Source organism: Chrysemys picta, chromosome 8, assembly GCF_011386835.1.
Source record: "Chrysemys picta bellii isolate R12L10 chromosome 8, ASM1138683v2, whole genome shotgun sequence".
Lineage (NCBI taxonomy): Eukaryota > Metazoa > Chordata > Testudines > Emydidae > Chrysemys > Chrysemys picta.
In genome coordinates this window covers 59,708,899-59,731,260 of record NC_088798.1, presented here as the reverse complement: position 1 = coordinate 59,731,260, position 22,362 = coordinate 59,708,899, and the positions used below count along the sequence as shown (strand labels likewise).

The following is a 22,362-nucleotide window of genomic DNA, read 5'->3' as shown; positions in this document are numbered from 1 at the left end:
TCAAGGTCACAGAAAGTCTGTGGCAAAGCCAGGAATAGAACTTCTTGACTCCCATACTGGGGAGACTGCTACAATACCATCACCTCTTCCAAGCATATTCCATGATTCATTAAAACACATGCCACCTTCCAGGGGCACTCACATAGGTCTGAAGTCTCCTTAGAAAAGAGCATGACATCACAAGAAAAATGTAAGGGAGTGAAGAATAAGGAAACATTCTCCTTGAAAGGGGTATTGTGAATGTAGACCAGCTTTCTGAATCTCTCTCTCTGCAGCACAATAAAGCAACACACCAAGTGCACTAGTGAGGTTTGAGCAAGATCCACTGCACCATGGCAAGTGACTTGTGTTTGAAAATAAGCATGTGTGGGTACATTCAGAAGGAATAGCACTTAGCTCAGTGATAGCTGGATGTACTATAAAAAAAGATACACGAGGGCCTCCTGGTAAAAAGCAAATCACATTGCTGGCTGACTCACGAAACAGTGCAAGTGCAGTATGTAGAGAAGCATGGGAGGTACTACATTCAGAGGTATAATGTTGAAGCAGAAAAACTCAGCATGTGGCTCTCTAGCCACATGCAGCTTTTCATAGCTCTCTTTCCAAACCAGAAGGTGATGCTCTGGTTGCCACAGGAGAAAAATATGGTAATTTAAAACAAAACCTACGGAGAAATGTGGGAACTAATGACAGACAAAATTAGGCTTCTCAAGAATGGTGACAGACTGAATGCCAGAGAGCTCAGTGAGCTCTAACTATTGTAATAATTGCTGAGCGCACCCTTTATTGAGCTGATTTTATTGTTACTTTATGATACATTTGTTACATAAAATTTTTGCATTTGAGTTGTGTTGAATACTCTAGTAGCGCTCTACAACTCTGTTCAACAGTTTTTCAGCTGCTTACGTTAGAGTGCCACTCAGACTAAAAGCACGATAGAAGTGGGAGAGATCGAGAGCAATGAGAATCAGAGGAAAAGGTAAGGAGAAGTAATCAAAAGGGAACAATTGATCCCTATTGTCTGGAGCAAAGGTGTACATTGTAGTCAGAGGACAGGCTGGCTGTAAATATTGCAGCAAAGAAAAGAAAGGTGAAAGGGAAGCTTATAGATGCAGTGGGTTACTTCAAGGCTTTCACTAGTGGAGATCTGGGTTGAAAGTCACGTAGTTTCTATTGTCCACTTGAGACTTCGCATCCATTTATCTACATAAGAAAGTCACCTCAAAACCTTGCTTATGATCCAAAAGAGTATTAGCCCTATTGGTACCCTTACAATTAAAGCAGCCTATTTTTTCATTTGACTTTAAAGTTAGATACACAAAGTTCAGATCCAGATCCAAATTCTCTCAACACTAGAAAGTTTTAGTTTGGGGAGCTTGGTTCAGGACCATTTATTTGAAATAGTCTCATGCTATTTATGATTGTGAGGGCACTTCCAGTATACCGTAAACACAGATAAGCAGTTGTTAACTTGCTAAAAATATTACCTTTCTGGCTGCAATTTCTCTGGTTTGTTCTCAGTCCAAATGCTCTCTTCACAAGTTTATAAAAATTCCATTTAGCTATTTGAAATACCCAAGAATGAATCCCCCACCCCCAATTAAGGACCTCATCTGAAAACACTTATGCACATGAGTAAGTTTACAGAGGTGTTTTTTTACATGCAACTTTAGAAAGCTCTTTTTAAACACTCCAGCTCAAAATCAGCGTATTTTTCAATAGTCATAAGCTTTAGAGTGAGAAACACACTGAAAGTGCAGTGGGTACACTACAAGAGAAGCATGCACTCTGTATATTTGGAACAAAGTTAATTGAAATAGTAACTGAGATAATGTAGCTGGTGCTTATCTCAGACATTATTAGGGTGTGAAATCCCACATAGATGAGATAACATTTAAACATGCATGGTGAATTGACTTGAATGTGATCATATACAAAATTCATATAAAAATGAAACAAGGAAATTAAATGCCAAAAAACTGCATTAATGCATCACTATGGTTGAGATTTTAAATGCACAAACTCTGAGTACCACAACCTTTTGAATTTCCCAATTTTAACAACTATTACACTGCAGTTCCATATATATATATTTTTAAATATATACATATATACATATACATATACATATATACATATATACATATATATATATATATATATATATATATATATATATATATATATACACACACACACACACACACACACACACCTCGGAATATAACTGGGAAAAAACAAAAGTAGAGCCAACCTTCAATAACACCATCTTAAATGAACATAAAATATTCACCCAGAAGCAATCTTGGTAAAAATAAGCAAAAAACTTACCCCATCTGGCAGTGCCCTCCAGCACACAGCACTGACAAACTCATTTGTATCATCCTCTTTCCGGTCCTTGTCCAGGACACTTTTGACTGTGTCAAATTTAAAAGTCAGAAGTGTCTTTGAGAGGCCCTTGTAGTACAGGTAGAGGGAGTTATTTTCGCTTCCTATAAATACAAGCAAATCAATAAAATAAGTTCTAGAAATGGACCCCTGATAAGCAAGTCTTTTTAGATCTTTTAGTGAGAGTGTAGAGAATTATTTCAGCCTAGTTCCTGCGAGTTTAATTGCCACCTCTACCTCCGATCACTGATAGCTGCTGCAACTAGAGTACAGGATCACTACAGGGTGGATGTCCAGGTTACTATGTTATAATTACAAGGGAATCAATACACAATTACAACACTGTTTTGGTAAGACTTTAACCTTGTTCCATAACTTTGGCAGACTTGAAAAGGCATGGAGCATAATTAAAGACCCCATGTGCAAATTGCACAGATGTCAGTGGAACTCAGATGGGAGATGGCAGCACAGCAGCAACATTTAGGGGGATATTTTCACCAGTGCTGGAATTGTTTCAACTCCTAATCCAGCAATAATTGGTTTAACTATCCCAGAGAGGCGAGTCCACCATTGTGCACTGCAGCAGGAGATGCAGACTTACGTAGGTCTGACTGTCAGTTTTAACAGTAGGAAGAGAGAAATCTCCTCTGTGGAAGCTCGTTGTGGTTTTAAAAGGATTTATTTGGTCTTCTAGAAAGCGGTCTGAATATAAGGAACTGGACTGGTTTGTCTATGCAGAGTGCTGTGCTAAATGACACACAAGACTGTCCACCCCCGGGATCATCCCACTGGTATAGAATCCTGACCTTCCCTAAAAGGACTTGGAGGGATTTTTTAGTTTAATTATTTAAAAAAAAAAAGACTAATTTTAAAATTAGTTTAATTATTATTTAAAATTATTATTATTATTAACAAAAATTATTTTGAATAAATTATTATTCATGCCAGCTATGTAGAGACTGTGAACTTACCTGTGGACTTTTCAGTGAAAGTCTGGTGGTTAAAGCAAATCATATCAGTTAGGCCAGAAATGGAGTAAGTGCACACTGCCGTATGGCCACTACTTTTTATACTATTCTCTAGGGCAAAGGCTGAGGGGAGAGGCTAAGAATAATCCTGTATTTTCTAAGATGTCTCAAGTACAGAGTTCATTTTTATGCATACTTTTCATTAGAAGTAGTGCAAGCCCTGAGGAGCCATGCAAACATTTTTGGGTGGATGCTCTACTCACCACAGGCGATGTAGTCTCCGTTGGACGCCAGACCTACAAAATTCTTCTCATTGATGTGACCCTTGAAAGAGCGCAGGCAGTGTGGTTTCCCTACATTCCACAGCTTCAGCTGACTGTCTGTTGACCTGCAATCATCAGTACAGAAAAGTCAGAATGTTACCATAAGACAGGGGACCCCAATTTGAATTGTGATTTCTTAGTGTGATACTTACAACTCTCCTATAACATAGGAGCATATTGAGTTGAGTTGTTGAGTCCTCAACTCCTCCACCCACCCTCCTGCCCGGTGCAATCAGCTGGCTTACAGCATTTAGGAGGCAGGAGGGAGGGGGGAGGAGCGAGGACTTGGCGCAGGCTCCCCCTCCCTCCCCCCCGCCTCCTGCATGCCGAGTCCTCCCCCCTGCCTCCAAAACGCCGCAAGACACCTGATTGCCGTGGGCAGGAGGCGGGGGGAGGAGGGGGAAGGCACCGATCCGCAGGGTCTGCCAGTGGGCAGGAGGCCCTGGGGAGGGTGGGGGTGGATAGGGAGGCTGCCAGTTGTGGAGAAAGCAGGCAGCCAAACAATGTAAGAGTGGAGCATTGCACAACTTTAAATGAGTATGTTCCCTAATTGATCAGTAACGTAACGAAACAATGTTAAGCAGGACGACTTTAAGTGAGGAGTTACTGTAGGAGGATGCAGGTGGCAGAGCCGATTGAAAGACCACTGTCCCAAAAAGCACATCAGTGGAGGAGAAAATTGTCTCACAAGTGTGCAGATGGAACTCTACAAAGATGCTTTGCAAATGTAAAGTAAAGGTACTTCTTGAAGCGATGCCGTTGAGGTCACTTGTGCTCCTGTACAAGGAGCCCTCACCCCCTGAGGGGGAGGAAGATGTGACAGCTGATAGAGTACGATACAGCCTGATATCCATTTAGAGATCCTCTGAGATGATATAGTTTGACCTCAGACTCTTTCAGCTAAGGCGATAAAAAGTCTCAGTGATTTTCTGATTGGCTATATCCTTTGCAGCTAAAAGGATTGTCGCATTTCAAGGGAATGAAGTCTACTCTTTGTCATATGCTTCTGGTTCAGGAAAAAACAGGAAAGTGAACTGACTGGATTAGTCGAAACTCAAACTACTTTGGGGGTGAACTTAGGATGTAAACACAATGAAATTGTGTCTCTAGGGAATATAGCGTAAGGTGGATCTGCCAACAGTGCTCTGAGCACACACCCCTTCCTGGCTGAGGTGATGGCTACCAGGAATACAACATTCATCGATAGGAGAGATATGGAACATGCAGCTAGTGTTTCGAAGGGAGGCATAGTGAGCACCAAAAGAACAAGGGTTAAGTCCCACTGAGAAGGTTTCCTTACTGGTGGAAAGGTTCTGATTAGACCCTTCCAGAATCTAGTAGTCAGTGGGTGAGCAAAAAGTGAGCAACCATGTGAAGGTGGGTGGTATGCACTGACTGCTACCAGGTAGACCATAAATCTTGACTTTAGTAAAGCTTTTGATACGGTCTCGCATGACCTTCTCATAAACAAACTAGGGAAATGCAGCCTAGATGGAGCTACTATAAGGTGAGTGCAAAACTGGTTGGAAAACTGTTCCGAGAGAATAGTTATCAGTGGTTCACAGTCATGCTGGAAGGGTATAATGAGTGGGGTCCCGCAGGGATTAGTTCTGGGTCCAGTTCTGTTCAATATCTTCATCAGTGATTTAGATAATGGTATAGAGAGTACACTTATAAAGTTCATGGACGATACCAAGCTGGGAGGAGTTGCAAGTGCTTTGGAGGACAGGATTATAACTCAAAATGATCTGGACAAACTGGAAAAATGGTCTGAAGTAAATAGGATTAAATTAAAAAAGAACAAATGCAAAGTACTCCATTTAGGAAGGAACAATCAGTTGCACACATACAAAATGGGAAATGACTGCCTAGGAAGGAGTATTGTGGAAAGAGATGGGGGAGGGGTGGTCATAGTGGACCAAAAGCTAAATATGAGTCAGTGTTCTACTGTTGCAAAAAAGAGAACATCCTTCTGGGATATATTAGCAGGAGTGTTGTAAGCAAGACACGAGAAGTAATTCTTCCGCTCTACTCTGCGCGGATTAGGCCTCAACTGGAGTATTGTGTCCAGTTCTGGAAGCCACATTTCAGGAAAGATGTGGACAAATTGGAGAGAGTCCAGAGAAGAGCAACAAAAATGATTAAAGGTCTAGAAAACATGACCCATAAGGGAAGATTGAAAAAAACTGGGTTTGTTTAGTCTGGAAAAATAGAAGACAGAGGGGACATGATAACAGTTTTCAAGTACATAAAAGGTTGTTACAAGGAGGGAGAAGAATTGTTCTTCTTAAGCTCTGAGGATAGGACAAGAAGCAATTGACTTAAATTGCAGCAAGGGAGGTTTCGGTTGGACATTAGGAAAAACTTCCTAACTGTCAGGGTAGTTAAGCACTGGAATAAATTGCCTAGGGAGGTTGTGGAATCTCCATCACTGGAGATTTTTAAGAGCAGGTTAGACAAACACCTGTCAGGAACAGTCTAGATAATACTTAGTCCTGCCTTGAGTGCAGGGGACTGGACTAGATGACCTCTTGATGTCCCTTCCAGTCCTATGATTCTATGATAAAGAGTTAATAGAAAGACTAGCTGTTTTGAGGGAAAGAAGAAAGTCCAGAATAAGGGGGGGGGGGATACTCGCAGCTTTTGGGGATACTTTTTTTCGTGCCCACAAAGAGAAATGCTTCTGTTTGGCTAAGTAGCATTTTCTAGTGGAATCTTTTCTTCTATTAGTAAGGATGCTTTGCACTGCTAGAGAGCATGAACATGGAGTTGATGCCCATTCAAAATCCAGGCCTTGAGACAGAGTGCTGGGGGGGACTGGGATGCTTGATTCCATCTTTCGCCTGGGTCAGCAGACTGGAAAAGACTGAACTTTGATCGGCAACCAAGACAACATTCACAGGATACTCAGGGACCAAAACTGTGGGCTCAGTTGGGGACAATAAGGATGACTCGTATCTTGTACTGACTAATTTTCTTTAAGACAAGGAATGCAAGGTAGGGAATGCAAAATTCAGATGGTCTGTCTGACCACAGAAGGAGAGCATCGCTGAGAATGATGTGCTAGGGCTCCTCTGGAAAAATATATGTTGCACTTTCTCTTCACTGAGAGGTGAACATGTTCCCATAGAGCATAATCACTGTTCACTAATGAGTCATGTAACTCCCACTCATGGTTGATAGCAAAGTGTCTGCTGAGGGAATCAGCCACCACAATTTGATTCCCAGGAACGTAAGCTGCCGACAGGGTGATTTGATTACTGATGCACCAGTTGCATAGAGTGACCACTTCCACACACAGGGGAATGGATCTCACTCTGTGCTTTTGGATGTAAAAGACAGTCGTCATACTGTCTGACATTATGAGGCTATGGTGACCTTGAATGAATAGTAGAAAGGCTTTGCAAGCCTCTTGGACAGCCCATAATTCCAAAACGTTGATGTGCATTCTGGCTTCTCGGGCTGTCCAAGCACCCTACAACATGCAGCTGTCCATGTGAGCTCCCCAGTCTAAAAGGGACGCATTTAATGATCATCCTATCTGGTGAGGAGGAAAGGAAGGGAATGCCCATGCATACCTGCTGGGGATTCTTCCACCACAATAGAGATGATTTTATTTTGGTGGAAACAAGTTACTATGCTGCTCATGGACTGTTTGGTGGGTACATGGTTTGAAGCTACGCTTGCAGGCAATGAAGATAGAATCTGGCGAATGGCATAGCATAAGTACATGAAGCCATACAGCCCAGTAGAGAAATTCTGACTGGTGTTCAAGAGTTGCTCATGATCTCATCTATGAAGTCATTCATCACTTGGAACAAATCCATTGGCACATAAGCCTTTGCCCTGACTAAATTGAGGAACCCTCTGAATAATTCGGAAGTCTGTTGGAGTGAGGACAGACTTTTCTGAATTTACAATGACCCCTAGGGGAGACAAGAATTGAAGTATTGGCTAAGTCAACTCATAGGCACCTTGGGAATGAGAAGCTAGTCATCAAGGTAGGGGAAGCCACAATGCCTGATATGGGCGGCTGCTGCTACTACTAAGACAACCTTGGTAAAGACCCTGATGGTTGTGAGGCCAAAGAGGCGCACTCTATCGAAAATGGTTGGGGCCCACCATGAATCTGAGAAAACATCGGAGTGTGGGGTCAATGTCCATGTGAAAGTACCAGTCCTTCATATCGAGAGCTGTAAATAACATATCTTTTTCCAGGGATGGGATTATAAATGCCAGTGTGACTATGTAAAATTTCAGTTTGCAAATAAAGACGTTAAGAACACAGAGATTGAGGATGGGTCTCCAGCTGCCCTTCTTTTTGGGTACTAGGAAGTATGTTGAGTAAAAACCCTTTCCTTGGTACGAAGTACCCACTTTATTGCTCGTCACAGTAAGAGAGCTTCTGCCTCTTGTTTGTGAATCTCCTCGTGAGATCAGTCCCTGAAAAGGTGTGAGGATAGGGACTTTGGAGGGGTCAGGAATGTAAATTTGATTGCATAGCCAGAATGGATGACTATTAGTTCCTGTACTTGCCCACTATTACTGCACTCCAGTTGTGGGAAAAGTGCTTGATAAGCTCCAAAGGGTGTGCGGGAATCAGCAGGTGGTGGCATCACTGGTTTGCAGCACTCCAACTCTCATCAAAAATATTACTTAGATGGGGGCTGGGTTAGTGATATTGCCACAGAAAGTGTGGGAACATGGGACTTCTGAACCCTTTTACTTCTTATGGGGTGGCTCATAAGGCCACTGGAGGTAAAATTATTGATCCATCAGTCTAGGCTTGTATGACTGCCTGTGGAATTTTCTTTTTTGGGCAGGTTTATATATTCCCAGAGAGCAGAAGGCAGCCTTGTAGTCCTTTGTAATGTGCAAGGACTCATCTGTCTAAAAGATGAGTTTCATCAAAGAGCAGGTCCCTCCATGGTGTTCTGGACTTCTCTGGGCTATTCTGAAGCATGAAACCACAATTCATGTCACATCACAATGGCAGTAGCCATTGCTCTTGAAGTTGTATCTGCTGCATCTACTGCTGATTGAAGACAACCAACTTGCGTTCCTCAATGAGAGCCTGGAATTGAGCTCTAAACTGTTGCAGAAGTTAGACAATGAGTGCCATGAATTAGGAATAGTTCAGGTGATCATAACTGGCCATCAATGCTTGGTGAGGGGATATTCTGAATTGAAGGCTAGTAGAAGTGAAGACTTTCCTTCCCAATAAATCAATCATTTACCATCTCTCTCAAATGAAGTAGATTTACGGTGATCCTGTCCATGGCAGCATTGACAACAGAAGAGTTAGGAATAAGATTAGAAAGAAAATTCCACCCCTCTGGCTAGGACAAATTAACATTTTGCTGCCCTTTAGGGGTAAAGGCACAAGTGGCTGGGGAATGCCAGATTGTTCTATCTGGTTCCAAAATATCTTGTGTGACAGACCCAGACCAGTGGGGTACAGGAGTCTGGTAGAGGGCAAATATACTGGTCACTGGATGAGTAGTTTTCTGTTCCCTGAGTGACCAGAGCAGGGGCTGCACTAGAGTAATCAGGAACCTGCTAGAACCAGTTAAGGCAGGCTAATTAGGACACCTAGAGCCAATTAAGAAGCTGCTAGAATCAATTAAGGCAGGCTAATCAGGGCATCTGGGTTTTAAAAGGAGCTCACTTCAGTTTGTGGTGTGAGTGTGAGGAGCTGGGAGCAAGAGGCGCAAGGAGCTGAGAGTGAGAGGGTGTGCTGCTGGAGGACTGAGGAACACAAGCGTTATTAGACACCAGGAGGAAGGTCCTGTGGTGAGAATAAGGAAGGTGTTTGGAGGAGGCCATGGGGAAGTAGCCCAGGAAGTTGTAGCTGTCATGCAGCTGTTACAGGGTCAGGAGGAAACTCTGACTGTCCTTTCCGAGGGGAGGTGTCGACAAACTCCAGAGCACTATGTCGACTCTGCGGGATAGTACAGGTACCCTGGTCCCCAGTATGGCCAGTTAAGTCAGGTCAAAGGGTGGTTGTAGAGGTCCTCATGGCATTCTGAGGCAGTTGTTGAGGTGGAGGTTGGTTCCAGAGTGCTCCAGATCTCTGATGGGGTGGACTCCCCACACTAGCCCTGAAAGAGCTGAATTAGGCCAGGTGGGCCAAACCTGCTGTCATAACTATAAAGGGAAGGGTAACAGCTCTCGTGTGTACAGTGCCATAAAATCCCTCCTGGCCAGAGACTCCAAAATCCTTTTACCTGTAAAGGGTTAAGAAGCTTGGGTAACCTGGCTGACACCTGACCCAAAGGACCAATAAGGGGACAAGATACTTTCAAATCGGGGGGGGGGGGGGGGGGAAGAGAGAGAAGGCTTTTGTTTGTGCTCTTTGTTTTGGTTGTCCTTCGCTCTTGGGACTGAGAGGGACCAGACATCAATCCAGGTTCTCCCCATCTTTCTAAACAAGTCTCTCCTATTTCAAACTTGTAAGTAAATAGCCAGGCAAGGCGTCTTAGTTTTCCTTTGTTTTCTCAACTTGTAAATGTACCTTTTACTAGAGTGTTTATCTTTGTTTGCTGTACTTTGAACCTGAGGCTAGAGGGGAGTCCTCTGAGCTCTTTAAGTTTGATTACCCTGTAAAGTTATTTTCCATACTGATTTTACAGAGATGATTTTTACCTTTTTCTTTAATTAAAAGCCTTCTTTTTAAGAACCTGATTGATTTCTCCTTGTCTTAAGATCCAAGAGGTTTGGATCTGTATTCACCAGGGAATTGGTGAAAGGTTTCTCAAGGCTACCCAGGGAAGGGAATTAGCTTTGGGAATGGTGGCAGTGGACCAGATCTAAGCTAGTAGTCAAGCTTAGAAGTCTTCATGCAGGCCCCCACATTTGTACCCTAAAGTTCAAAGTGGGGAAGCAGCCTTGACACCTGCTAATTAGGCCTCAAGCAGGGGAGCCTTAGGCTATAAGGACGCAACTGATTGGGAACAAGCTCACCTGTGCAGGAAGAGGCGGGGCCTGTATAAAGCCAGGTAGCTGTCTGCAGACAGGGGGCTGCTGGGAAAAGCTGTAGTCACTCCTTGAGTGGAGCAAGTTGGAGGGTGTCACACCCAGGGAAACAGCAGCAAGATGTGGAACTGTACAAACTGTGGCTGCTTGTTTAGGTCCCTGGGCTGGAACCCAGTGTAGAGGGTGGGCCTGGGTTCCCTTATCAGCCACTGTGGAGTAGTAAGGGCATTGGAGGCACCAATCAGACAGAAGGTCTGGAAAAACTGAATTCCCCAAAAGGGGAGGACTTTACTGACCTGGCCAGAGGGCCAAGCCACAGAGAGGAAGCTGCAGACACGGGAGTGAGCGGGGCAGCAGAGCAAGACAAGTTGGGAGAAGAGAACACCATAAGGAGAGTGAAGTAGGCAGAGCTAATCGCCAGGACAGCCAGCAGGGGGTGCTGTGCTCAGTGAGTGGACCTCATTACAGGGTCCCTTTTCTGGGAAGGCATGCCTTAGAGGAGGAGACTGTTCATCGGGCAGTTCAGAGTCTCCCAAGAAAGGGCCGATTCTGGATCTATCAGCGGTACAGACAGTTCTGCTGGAGGGAAACCATGACTGGATGATGAAATGGGAGACCGACTCCTCCCACAAGATGCATCTGCCAGTGGAGTCAGGTCCTCCCTCGTGAGGGAAGTACCTGTTGACAATGGGAGACTGGGGATCCAGGAGAGCAAAGATGTCATCAAGTGGAGCGTAATCCTTTGCTCTCTCTGGAGCGTGAGGGGTCTTGCCTGCCTGAACCAACTGAGCCGGAGCAGTTACAATTTGCTCCAGTCAGGCAAGGCAGAGCTATTACCGTCAGTGGCTGAGGCGCCTGATGGTGCCTTTTTGTCTGTGCGGTCAGTTCCCAGTGTTTAGGTTTAATTGGTACAAGAAGCACCATTGCTCCCAGCACGCGGTCTGGTACCAGAGCCCTGGATTTGTGGGTTTTCTTGTCATGACCCCAAGACTTCAGTCATGCTAAGTCCCCTCATGGGCTGAGCAGAAAGCCTTGCTCAACTTAGGCAGGGTTGTATCTGACTTCTTTGGAGCAGACCTGGAGGATTTGCTTTCATGGTTATGAGACTGCTCCTTACCTTCTTGACAAATCCCTCAACAGAGGATCTGTTGGAGTAGATTCCCTCGCTTCCAAGTCAACCTCGTGGCAGGAGGTACACTCCTTGCTGAGTCAGGCAGATATATGGGGGAAGAAGAGGGAGGTATTTTGAAGCCTGGAAGCTCAACAGAATATGGGGAAGCAGAGTGGAGAGTTCCCCAGGACAGTGGTTCTATCTAATTATAAAACTTAACTAAAATGATAGAGTAAACATCTAAACTATTTACAGACTGAAGAATGAAGGAAGACAAAGCTCTTGACACACTGGAGGATCCAATCCAGGCCACGTGGAGTTAAGACAGAACTGGAGAGGAGGTTAGTCCACTCTGCCCTCTATCTCCTCGATTGGAGGTATGAGGAGAGTGTGGGTGCATGAGCAGAACAACGGACGCTGTTTTCAAGAATTCACCGATTCCCCACAGTGGAATACACATCAGGACCATCACTCAAAGAAGGTGGTATGCTCTCCTTTGATCTTATAAGCCTTAGCCAAGAGAGTTTGTCAGACATTTCCCTTTCCCTTTGCTGTGCTTTCACATTTGTACCGTGCTGCAGTAGTTTCTAGAAATGGAGAGGGGTTACAATTTTATATTGCCTGCCCTCCCAGAGATATAGGGGCTCCTTGTACTATTAGGGCAGCTACTACTGCTGATTTTAAACACAAGTACCTTCTAAGGGTTGCTACCAGTCAGACTAGCTAACCCCACATCTATGAGTCACCAACACAATTGTTCCCCAGCTCCTAAGCTTCCACAATTCTATAACTGCTTCTGCTTGCTTGTGCTATCAGTCAACTCATCAGGAAGATCCTAATATATAGGCACTTAACCTCTGTGTTTTAGTGTCATATAGTCTAAATCTTTGGTCATTAAAATAAAAATACTTAAAATCTATTGTTGATGGAATGCATTTAATACTAACAAATTCATCTCAACCTCTAATTATGTTTTCATTGCTCGAGGTATGAGCACCATAATGCAAGAACAATCTACCTACCACTATACAGCAGGGAGAGGAAGAAAACACTGATCCTCTCTCTCTGTTACGTTACACTTCTCCACTTCACATCCTCTCCAAAAAATTATCCTGAATACACTGCTCTGTCAAAATCAGACTCTCTGTAAAGCAGCACCATGATCAATGGACCCTGCTACACATTGGACAGTTCTGAACACTGCCGGAGGTCAAAACCTAACTTAACAAGGCTGAACAAATCAATACACTATGAAATGACTTTAGTTGGAAATAAAGAGAATTTTAATTGTATGTATATTTTGATTAAAGCGGTTAATCTTTGGTACTCAGAAACCTTACTACCATCTTGTCTCCCAAATTTTGAGAAGCTAAAAATGAAAGCAATCTACTTTTTATAAATTAATTTCAGCATGCAGTGAAAAAAGAAGTCCCAGCTCTGCACGCACAATCCTCGCAACCCTGCTGTTGCCTTATCAGAGGCTGACAGCTCTATCAATATCCCTCCCGGGGTTGTGGAATAAGCATTCTTAGATGGCCAGCTCTCAAGCAAGACAGTGCCATTTCGTCCTTATATGTCCCATGTGTGATGTGCCATCTCATCATGCATCTACAACATTTCCTGCCTTACACTTTTCCAAAATACTTCATTTCTACACAGCATTCAGTTCAACAAAAGCATGGGATTAATTTGCTTTAAATTCTAAAAACAAATGAGCACCTTTTAGAGAGTAGTAATGCTAATGAAAATGAGATGAAAATGGAACTGATTAAAATCAGACATCACTGGAAAGCACTGTGGAAGTTTCCATCACACAGCTCTGCCTATAAGCTACTTTGACCTGCAGTATCCTCCATGTTGTAGTACTGAACCAGTATTCATATACCTCAGTACTGACTTAAAAGATCCCATTCTGTTCTGAGCCTAGGCCTCTAGAGCAGAAAATGCTGGTTTAATCAAGATGTGTGAAACTGTGGTATGGTTTCGGATAATTACGGAACAATACGGATAATTGTTCATTAGACCACTAAACTTAGCCCCTCTTCTCCTTTATTTCTGACCCAAGTTAAATTTGCACTCAGGGCTTTGGAGGAGAGTAGTACATCGCTGCTCTGTGGCACCCAGCCACTCCTTCCAGAACAGCTGTTTTATAGAATGGGGGGGGGGGGGAGGGGGATCATGATCATAAGCCATAATCTAGCTGTATTAGTATTTTTCTTAAATTCCTTGCTATATGAGACACCAGAGCTTAAGACCGGAAATTGTTTTCTATTTTTGTTCTACAAAGCACAGCAATCTGCTATTTAACAGAATGACAATTTGCAAGTATGTGGTATACACCCACCCACGCAGGCTTGTATGTACAACAGTCAAGAATGATTCTTAGCAGCTTTCTGAGCCTATGACTGTAATGCATTTAGCCCACATGAAAGGAAATACTTACGCAGAGACAATTTCTTCTCCACTCACAAACTTTGCATAGGAGACTGCCTTGCGATGCCCTTTGAACACCATGATTGGCTGCTTAGTGTTGCGAAGATCATAGTAGTGAACACAGTGATCTAGAGACAAGCAGGGAAGAGAGAGTACAGAGGCAAAACTTGTTAGGAGGTAATATTTGTGATATCGATCTCTTACGTCTAATCAATCAGTTCAAAAAACAAACCAAAAAAACCCTGACATGAGACAATGCCACAAGGTACTAAAGTAGAGGAAAAAAAGACGGTTACTCACCGTTGTAACTGTTGTTCTTCGAGATGTGTTGCTCATATCCATTCCATTAGGTGTGTGCGCGCCGCGTGCACGATCGTCGGAAGATTTTTACCCTAGCAACACCGGCGGGTCGGCTGTGGAGCCCCCTAGAGTGGCGCCTTCATGGCGCTGAATATATACCCCAGCCGACCCGGCGCCCCCTCAGTTCCTTCTTGCCGGCTACTCCGACAGTGGGGACGGGGGGCGGGTTTGGAATGGATATGAGCAACACATCTCGAAGAACAACAGTTACAACGGTGAGTAACCGTCTTTTCTTCTTCGAGTGCTTGCTCATATCCATTCCATTAGGTGACTCCCAAGCCCAACTTAGGTGGTGGGGTCGGAGTGAGACATTGCTGTGTGCAAAACCGCTGATCCGAAGGCAGCATCGTCCCTGGGCTGCTGCACTAGTGCATAGTGAGCTGTAAATGTGTGGACTGATGACCAAACTGCAGCTCTACAAATGTCCTGGATTGGAACTTGCGCCAGGAAAGCCGTCGAGGAAGCTTGGGCCCTTGTGGAGTGAGCGGTGAGGTGCGGTGCTGAGACACCTGCCAGGTCATAGCAAGTCCGGATGCAAGACGTAATCCAGGAGGATAGGCGTTGTGAGGAGACCGGTAAGCCTTTCATTCGGTCGGCCACTGCAACGAAGAGTTGCGTCGTCTTTCTAAAGTGCCTTGTGCGTCAATATAGAAGGCCAGGGCCCTGCGTACGTCCAGAGAATGCAAACGTTGATCCTGGCGAGTAGCATGTGGTTTAGGATGAAAGACCGGGAGAAATATATCCTGGTTGATATGAAATGGAGAAACCACCTTAGGGAGAAAGGCAGGATGTGGGCGAAGCTGCACTTTATCCTTATGGAAAACTGTGTAAGGGGGCTCGGATGTAAGCGCCCTGAGTTCAGAAACGCGCCTTGCTGAGGTGATGGCTACGAGGAAGGCTGTCTTCCAGGATAGGTACAGAAGTGAACAGGTGGCCAGTGGCTCGAATGGAGGACCTGTGAGCTTGGAGAGAACCAGGTTGAGGTCCCACGTCGGAACGGGTTGACGTTGTTGTGGGTACATCCGGTCTAAGCCCTTGAGGAATCTAACGACCATCGGGTTAGAGAATACCGAGGACGCGAGTTCCCCTGGGTGAAAGGCCGATATAGCGGCCAGGTGAACTCTAATTGAAGATATCGCCAACCCTTGCTGTTTTAGGGAGAGGAGATATTCCAAAATGAGAGGGATAGGTGCCTGTAACGGGGACGTGGCTCGTTGTTCGCACCAACAGGAGAACCGCTTCCACTTGGCCAAGTATGTGGTCCGTGTTGAGGGCTTCCTACTGCTCAGCAGAATCTGTTGGACAGAGTGCGAGCACTGCTGCTCTGCCTGGGTGAACCATGGAGCAGCCACGCCGTGAGGTGGAGTGATTGCAGGTCGGGGTGACGCAGGCGACCGTGGTCCTGAGAGATGAGATCCGGGCATAATGGAAGCGGGATCGGTGTCCGAACCGAGAGTTCCAACAGCGTGGTGTACCAATGTTGTCTCGGCCACGCTGGGGCGATCAGAATCACCTGTGCCTGGTCTCTGCGCAATTTGAGCAGTACCTTGTGGACCAGAGGAAACGGAGGGAAGGCATAAAACAGGTGGTCCTTCCAGGGAAGGAGAAACGCATCCGAGAGGGAGCCCGGAGCTCGACCTTGCAGGGAGCAGAACACGTGGCACTTCCTGTTGTCTCGAGATGCAAACAGGTCTATCTGGGGAAACCCCCACTTCTGGAAAACGGAATGTATGATGTCCGGACGGATAGACCACTCGTGTGTTTGAAAGGACCTGCTGAGTCGGTCCGCTAAAGTGTTCTGGACTCCAGGGAGGAACGATGCCGTGAGAAGGATTGAGTGGGCGATGCAGAAGTCCCACAGGCGAATGGCCTCTTGGCATAGAATTGATGAACGTGCTCCTCCCTGCTTGTTGATGTAAAACATGGCCGTGGTGTTGTCGATGAGAACTAACACACAACGACCACGCAGGAGATTGAGAAATGCCTGGCACGCCAGGCGCACCGCCATCAGTTCCCGAACATTGATGTGCAGGGCTAGCTGGGGTACAGTCCACAGGCCCTGGGTATGGTGCTCGTTGAGATGGGCGCCCCAACCCAGAGATGAAGCGTCTGTGACCAGGTGCAGAGAGGGTTGTGGGGCGTGAAACGGCATCCCTTCGCAAACCACATTGTGATCTAGCCACCATGTGAGGGAGGTCAGGACCGAGTTCGGGACCGTGACCACCATATTCAGGCTGTCCCGATGTGGGCGGTATATTGATGATACCCAGGTCTGGAGTGGGCGAAGCCGAAGTCTGGCATGCCTGGTTACGTACGTGCAGGAAGCCATGCGACCCAGCAAGGTAAGGCACGACCTCACCGTGGTAGTTGGGAAGGCCTTGAGCCCTTGAATGAGGCTCGTGATGGTGCAAAAGCGGTTGTCTGGCAGGATGGCTTGTGCACGCCTGGAGTCTAGAACTGCGCCGATGAATTCTATTCTCTGGGTAGGTTCTAGAGTGGATTTGTCCTTGTTGAGTAGGATGCCCAACTTGTTGAATGTGTGCACTATTATGTGGACGTGAGCTCGAACTTGCTCTTTGGTGCGACCGCGTACCAGCCAGTCGTCTAGGTACGGGAACACCTGTATCCCTTGCCGACGAAGGTACGCTGCCACGACAGCCATACATTTCGTGAATACCCTTGGGGCCGAGGATAGGCCGAAGGGAAGGACTGCAAATTGGTAGTGCACCTTGCTTACCACGAACCGCAGGAAGCGTCTGTGAGGCGGGTAAATTGCGATGTGAAAGTATGCATCTTTCATGTCGAGGGCGGCGAACCAGTCTCCAGGATCGAGGGAAGGGATAATGGTCCCCAAAGAGACCATGCGGAACTTCAACTTTACTACGAATTTGTTGAGTCCGCGCAAGTCCAAGATGGGTCGCAGACCTCCTTTGGACTTGGGAATGAGGAAGTAACGGGAATAGAATCCCCTGCCCCTTAACTCCACTGGAACCTCCTCTATGGCCCCCATAGCAAGGAGCGTGGAAACTTCCTGTATAAGAAGTTGCTCGTGAGAAGGGTCCCTGAAGAGGGACGGGGAAGGGGGGGAGGAGGGGGGGATTGAAGAAAACTGGATAGCATATCCCCTGTCCACCGTGCGAAGGACCCAACGGTCCGAAGTTATAAGGGACCAGGCACGGTGGAAATGGGAAAGGCGATCCCGAAAGGATGGGGCTGGATCCTGTGGGATGACTGGGGCGCCGTCCTCGACCGCACCTTCAAAAGTTCTGCCTGGGCCCTGAAGGTGGTCTAGGTGGCCCCTGGTTCTGACCAGGTTGAGGGCCGGTCCACCTTCTTCTACCACCTCGCCCTCGCCTCCGGGTCGAGTCCTGTCTCTGACGAGGCGGGGGGGGTAGAAGCGCTGAGGCTGCGGTCTAAATGGCCTGCGCTGAGGGCCCACAACATGCATCCCCAAGGAACGCATGATCGTCCTGGAGTCCTTGAGGTTCTGCAGGCGAGAGTCCGTCTTTTCTGAAAACAGCCCTTGTCCTTCAAAGGGCAGATCCTGCAGGGTTTGCTGCAGTTCCTGAGGCAGACCGAAACCTGGAGCCAGGAGATCCTCCGCATAGCGATACCTGAGGCCAGGGTTCTCGCAGCAGAGTCCGCTATGTCTAAGGAGGCCTGTAAGGAGGTCCGAGCCACCTTCTTACCCTCCTCCACCAGGGCTCCAAACTCCTCCCTGGATTCTTGGGGAACCAACTCCTTGAACTTCCCCATAGAGTTCCAGGAGTTAAAGCTATAGCGGCTCAAGAGCGCCTGTTGATTAGCCGCTCTAAGTTGCAGCCCTCCGGCTGAGTAAACTTTACGGCCGAATAAATCGAGGCGCTTAGCCTCCTTCGATTTGGGCGCTGCGGCCTGCTGACCGTGGCGCTCCCTTGCGTTCACTGATGCCACCACCAGTGAACACGGCTGGGGGTGGGTATACAAGTACCCGTAGTCTTTAGACGGGACAAAGTATTTCCTTTCCACCCCTCTCGCTGTGGGTGGGATAGAGGCAGGAGTCTGCCATATCGTAGATACATTGGCTTGTATCGTGCGGATCAGGGGTAACGCCACCCTCGATGGGGCATCCGCTCCGAGGATATTCACGATGGGGTCGTGCACCTCCACTATCTCCTCTGCCTGCAGGCCCATATTACGGGCCATCCGACGCAGAAGATCTTGGTGAGCCCGAAGATCTATTGGAGGTGGACCTGTGCACGATGTGCCCGCCACTGCCTCATCCGGAGAGGAAGAGGAAGATGCCTCCGGTGGAACAGGATCCAAGGGAGGGTCCTGGTCTCCCTGCTCCTGGGCCGGAGCATCACCTGCGCTTGAGTCAAGGGCGTCAGGTGGTGCGGGCACGGAAGCCTCCATGCCCCCTGGCGGAGGCCGAGAGATGGTGGACTCCGGGGCCCTTCTAACAGAGTGACCGGAGCGAGAGGTCGAAGCAACTGGAGCCCCTTGCGCCTGATGGTACGCCCACGGGGTCCAAAACGACCAGTGAGATGGGCCATGAGAATGGTCCTCTGTTATGTTCTGCCAATGGCCCAAGTCCTGTTCCTCAGCTTGCCCCTGAGGGGGGTATGCCGATCTCGAGAGGTCCTCCGAGGAGCGAGACCCCGATCTCGATGGCCATGGCGGTGCCGAGAGCGTCGAGACGATTCCCGTGGGCTGCGGTGCCGCACGGTGCCGGTCTGGAGATGATCTATCTCCACGCGGTGCCGGCGATCGGTGCCGGGACCGCGACCGGTGCCGATGACCTCGTCGGTGCCGGGAGTCGGCGGTGCCGAGACGTAGAGCGGTGCCGCGAAGAAGATCTTGGCCGCGAGTACGACCGGTGCCGAGGTGATATTCGGTGCCGGGACTGCGAGCGGCGTGGGAACCTGCTTCGGGACCTGGATCGGTGCCGAGGTTCCAGCCCTTGCGATGGAGGGCGCATCAAGGCAGGTTTCCCCCTCGACTGGACCGGGCGAGGCAACGGTGCCGTCGGTGCCGGTGGTTGAGGCGGTGCCGGCTCCGTGAGAGCTATTAAGTCTCTCGCCGCCGCGAAGGTCTCTGGCGTCGACGGGAGGCACTGTATCACCGCCGGCCTCGGTGGAGACGCCGTCTGCACCGGACTCAACGGCCTCGGCGCCGGAGTCGACGGTGCTGGAGGCACCTGTTTTCGGTGCTCCACCGGCGTACGCGGCTCTACCCCCGGCACTGGGGGAGCCAGCGTCTTCGGCACGGAGGTCCCCGTCTTATGGGCTTTCTTATGCCCTGGGGATAATGACCGGCGCCGAGGCACTTGCTGTGCTTGCGGTGCCGACGAGGTCCGGTGCCGGGAAGGCTCATCTGACGCCACTCGCGTGGTCGTCATGGCCGGTGCCGCCGGGGCACTGCGCACCGAGGCGCTAGGTGCCGGGGCCTGACTTGTAGATGGAGCGTCCGGACTAAGTGCCGCCTCCATCAGGAGTTGCCGGAGCCGAAAGTCCCGCTCCTTCTTGGTCCTTGGTCTGAAGGCCTTACAGATCTTGCACTTATCTGTTTGATGGGACTCTCCCAGGCACTTCAGACAGGAATCGTGCGGGTCGCTCGTGGGCATAGGCTTAGCGCAGGAGGCGCACAGCTTGAAGCCGGGAGCGTTGGGCATGAGCCCGGCCCCGCGGCCGGGGGAGAAAGGGGGAGACGACCCCCTTAATCCCCTGAACTATTATAACAACTAGACAACTCTTAAAACTATTGAACTATTTAACTATAAACACTAGGACTATAACTATAACTATAACTGCGAATAACGAACTAAGCTAGGGAGAGTGGAGAACAGCTAAGCAGCGCTCCACAGTTCCAACGACCGTCAGGGGCGGTAAGAAGGAACTGAGGGGGCGCCGGGTCGGCTGGGGTATATATTCAGCGCCATGAAGGCGCCACTCTAGGGGGCTCCACAGCCGACCCGCCGGTGTTGCTAGGGTAAAAATCTTCCGACGATCGTGCACGCGGCGCGCACACACCTAATGGAATGGATATGAGCAAGCACTCGAAGAAGAACCAGAGAAATCCACTCTAAGGTTTTCCTGACTCTGACCTAGGTGAAGCTTGTTGCCGAACAGTCTGCACTGGATTTAGATAGGCTGAAGACTCAGTCTGCTGCTGAACTTGGAAGGTGGAAAATATGGGCTAGATTTTTCATGTTTATCCAAAATGGACTCTAGCATATTACACTTTTGCTTCCTTTCTTTGCCATCTTCCCTCCAACTTCATTTCAAATCAAGAGAGAACTGGCATTTTGGCTAATGAGGGAAAGCAGACTAGATTTTAGCTTCCTTTAAGAACTATTTCAGATGTATTGCACGGCCATAACCACATAAAAGGAATCACTACACAAGTAACACTGCATTTTAAATGTCTGTGCAGCTAAATCTCAATTCCCAGAAAAGAGTAGGGAAAAACCCAACTGACTCAAACCCAAGAACACACCAAACATTCTCTTCAGTCCATCAAGATCAATCAACTCCTTCCTTCCCCACTTTTCAATTATTTATGCTGATCTTTATTTAACCAACGACTGGTATTAAAAATGGAGGGAATGAAGGGGGGGGGTTATATGTAGGTTGAAACTGAATCAAAAATCCCATTCCCACATAGATATGTGATAGATCTAGAGCTCAACTGAAAACTAAGGTTGATCCTCCTCATTATCCTCCTAACAAACCACGAGCTGCCCCCCCCCCCAAAAACCACCTCCAAACTGGGGTTTATTACAAAGAGTAAATTTAAATGGGTTTTAATGCCAATAGCTACAGACATACAGTAAGTTGTGTGTTCACTTGGAATTTCAAGGCAATATTCAGAATCTTAAAAAAATGATACCCAGTTTGTCTGGAAATCCAAGTGGTTAGAGAGAGAACTGGATTTAAACCTATTAGGTTACAGTTACAAAAACTGCCACTGAACAAGCAAAGGCAGCTTTTTACCTGGCTAAGCACCTAAATCATTTGTCTGGGGCTAGAGAGGTGGTTCTGCCAAGCACAGCTTCAGTAAAATGAGAAACGCGTCATTTTATACCCAACATCCTTTATGATTCGTTTTCTCTTTGTAGATCAACATGGAAAGAGTATTTTGGTAAAAAGAGAGGTTTCCCTATCTCTTTTTCAAATCATGTCCTCTCAGCCATGTATATCGCAAGTGTTCAAAAGCAGTCACTTCGTGTTATTTCCAACAAATAGCTGCTTGACAAGATTCCAGAGTAATTTCTGCTGTACTGAAACTCAATTGTTGCACCCACCACCACTGGCACTCAAAACCATTTGAAAGACTGCCTTCGGCTTTTGGCAGTTCTCTCAAGAGCTATTGTTTCTACTACAACCAAATATTAGCCCATTATCCATTAAAACCCCAGGTAATGTCTTTAGTTTTAATACTGTAATCGGCTTCAAAATGAAATGATGCACCAAGCTCCCACAGTAATGGAGAGACTTGCAAAGGTGCCTAGGAGAATTAAGTGCTCAAGTCCCATTAATGGGATTTGGGGCCTAACCCCCTTTGGCTCCTTTGAAAATCCCAGCCTAAATATGGTAAGCGTTCTGGCAAACATGCATGATTTGGCAACCCTGAAACACTGAATTGGCTGCAGTTATTTTAACAAGCTGGATGGTTCCAACAAGTCTTTCGTTAGAACTTGTTACTGTATAAGCCATTTAAAAGCTATTTTTATTTGGAATCAACCTCCTCTCCAGCTGGACAGTCATTATCTAAACAGAAGATACCTTCTGAGTGCTCCAGATTTCATACTTCAGGTGGTGAT

General features: G+C 47.1%; 1 protein-coding gene across 10 annotated transcripts in view; it reads right to left on the bottom strand.

Annotated features, from left to right (window-relative positions):
- The window catches only part of COP1 (COP1 E3 ubiquitin ligase), a 236,435-nt gene that overhangs the window by 51,922 nt on the left and 162,151 nt on the right, over window positions 1-22,362 (bottom strand). For all 10 annotated transcript variants that reach the window (XM_065554554.1, XM_065554553.1, XM_065554549.1 and 7 more), the window contains 3 exons: window positions 14,209-14,326; window positions 3,620-3,744; window positions 2,332-2,492 (listed from right to left, as the gene is read on the bottom strand). In XM_065554554.1, coding sequence (XP_065410626.1) covers window positions 2,332-2,492; window positions 3,620-3,744; window positions 14,209-14,326 — 404 coding nt within the window. The remainder of the gene's footprint in view (window positions 1-2,331; window positions 2,493-3,619; window positions 3,745-14,208; window positions 14,327-22,362) is intronic.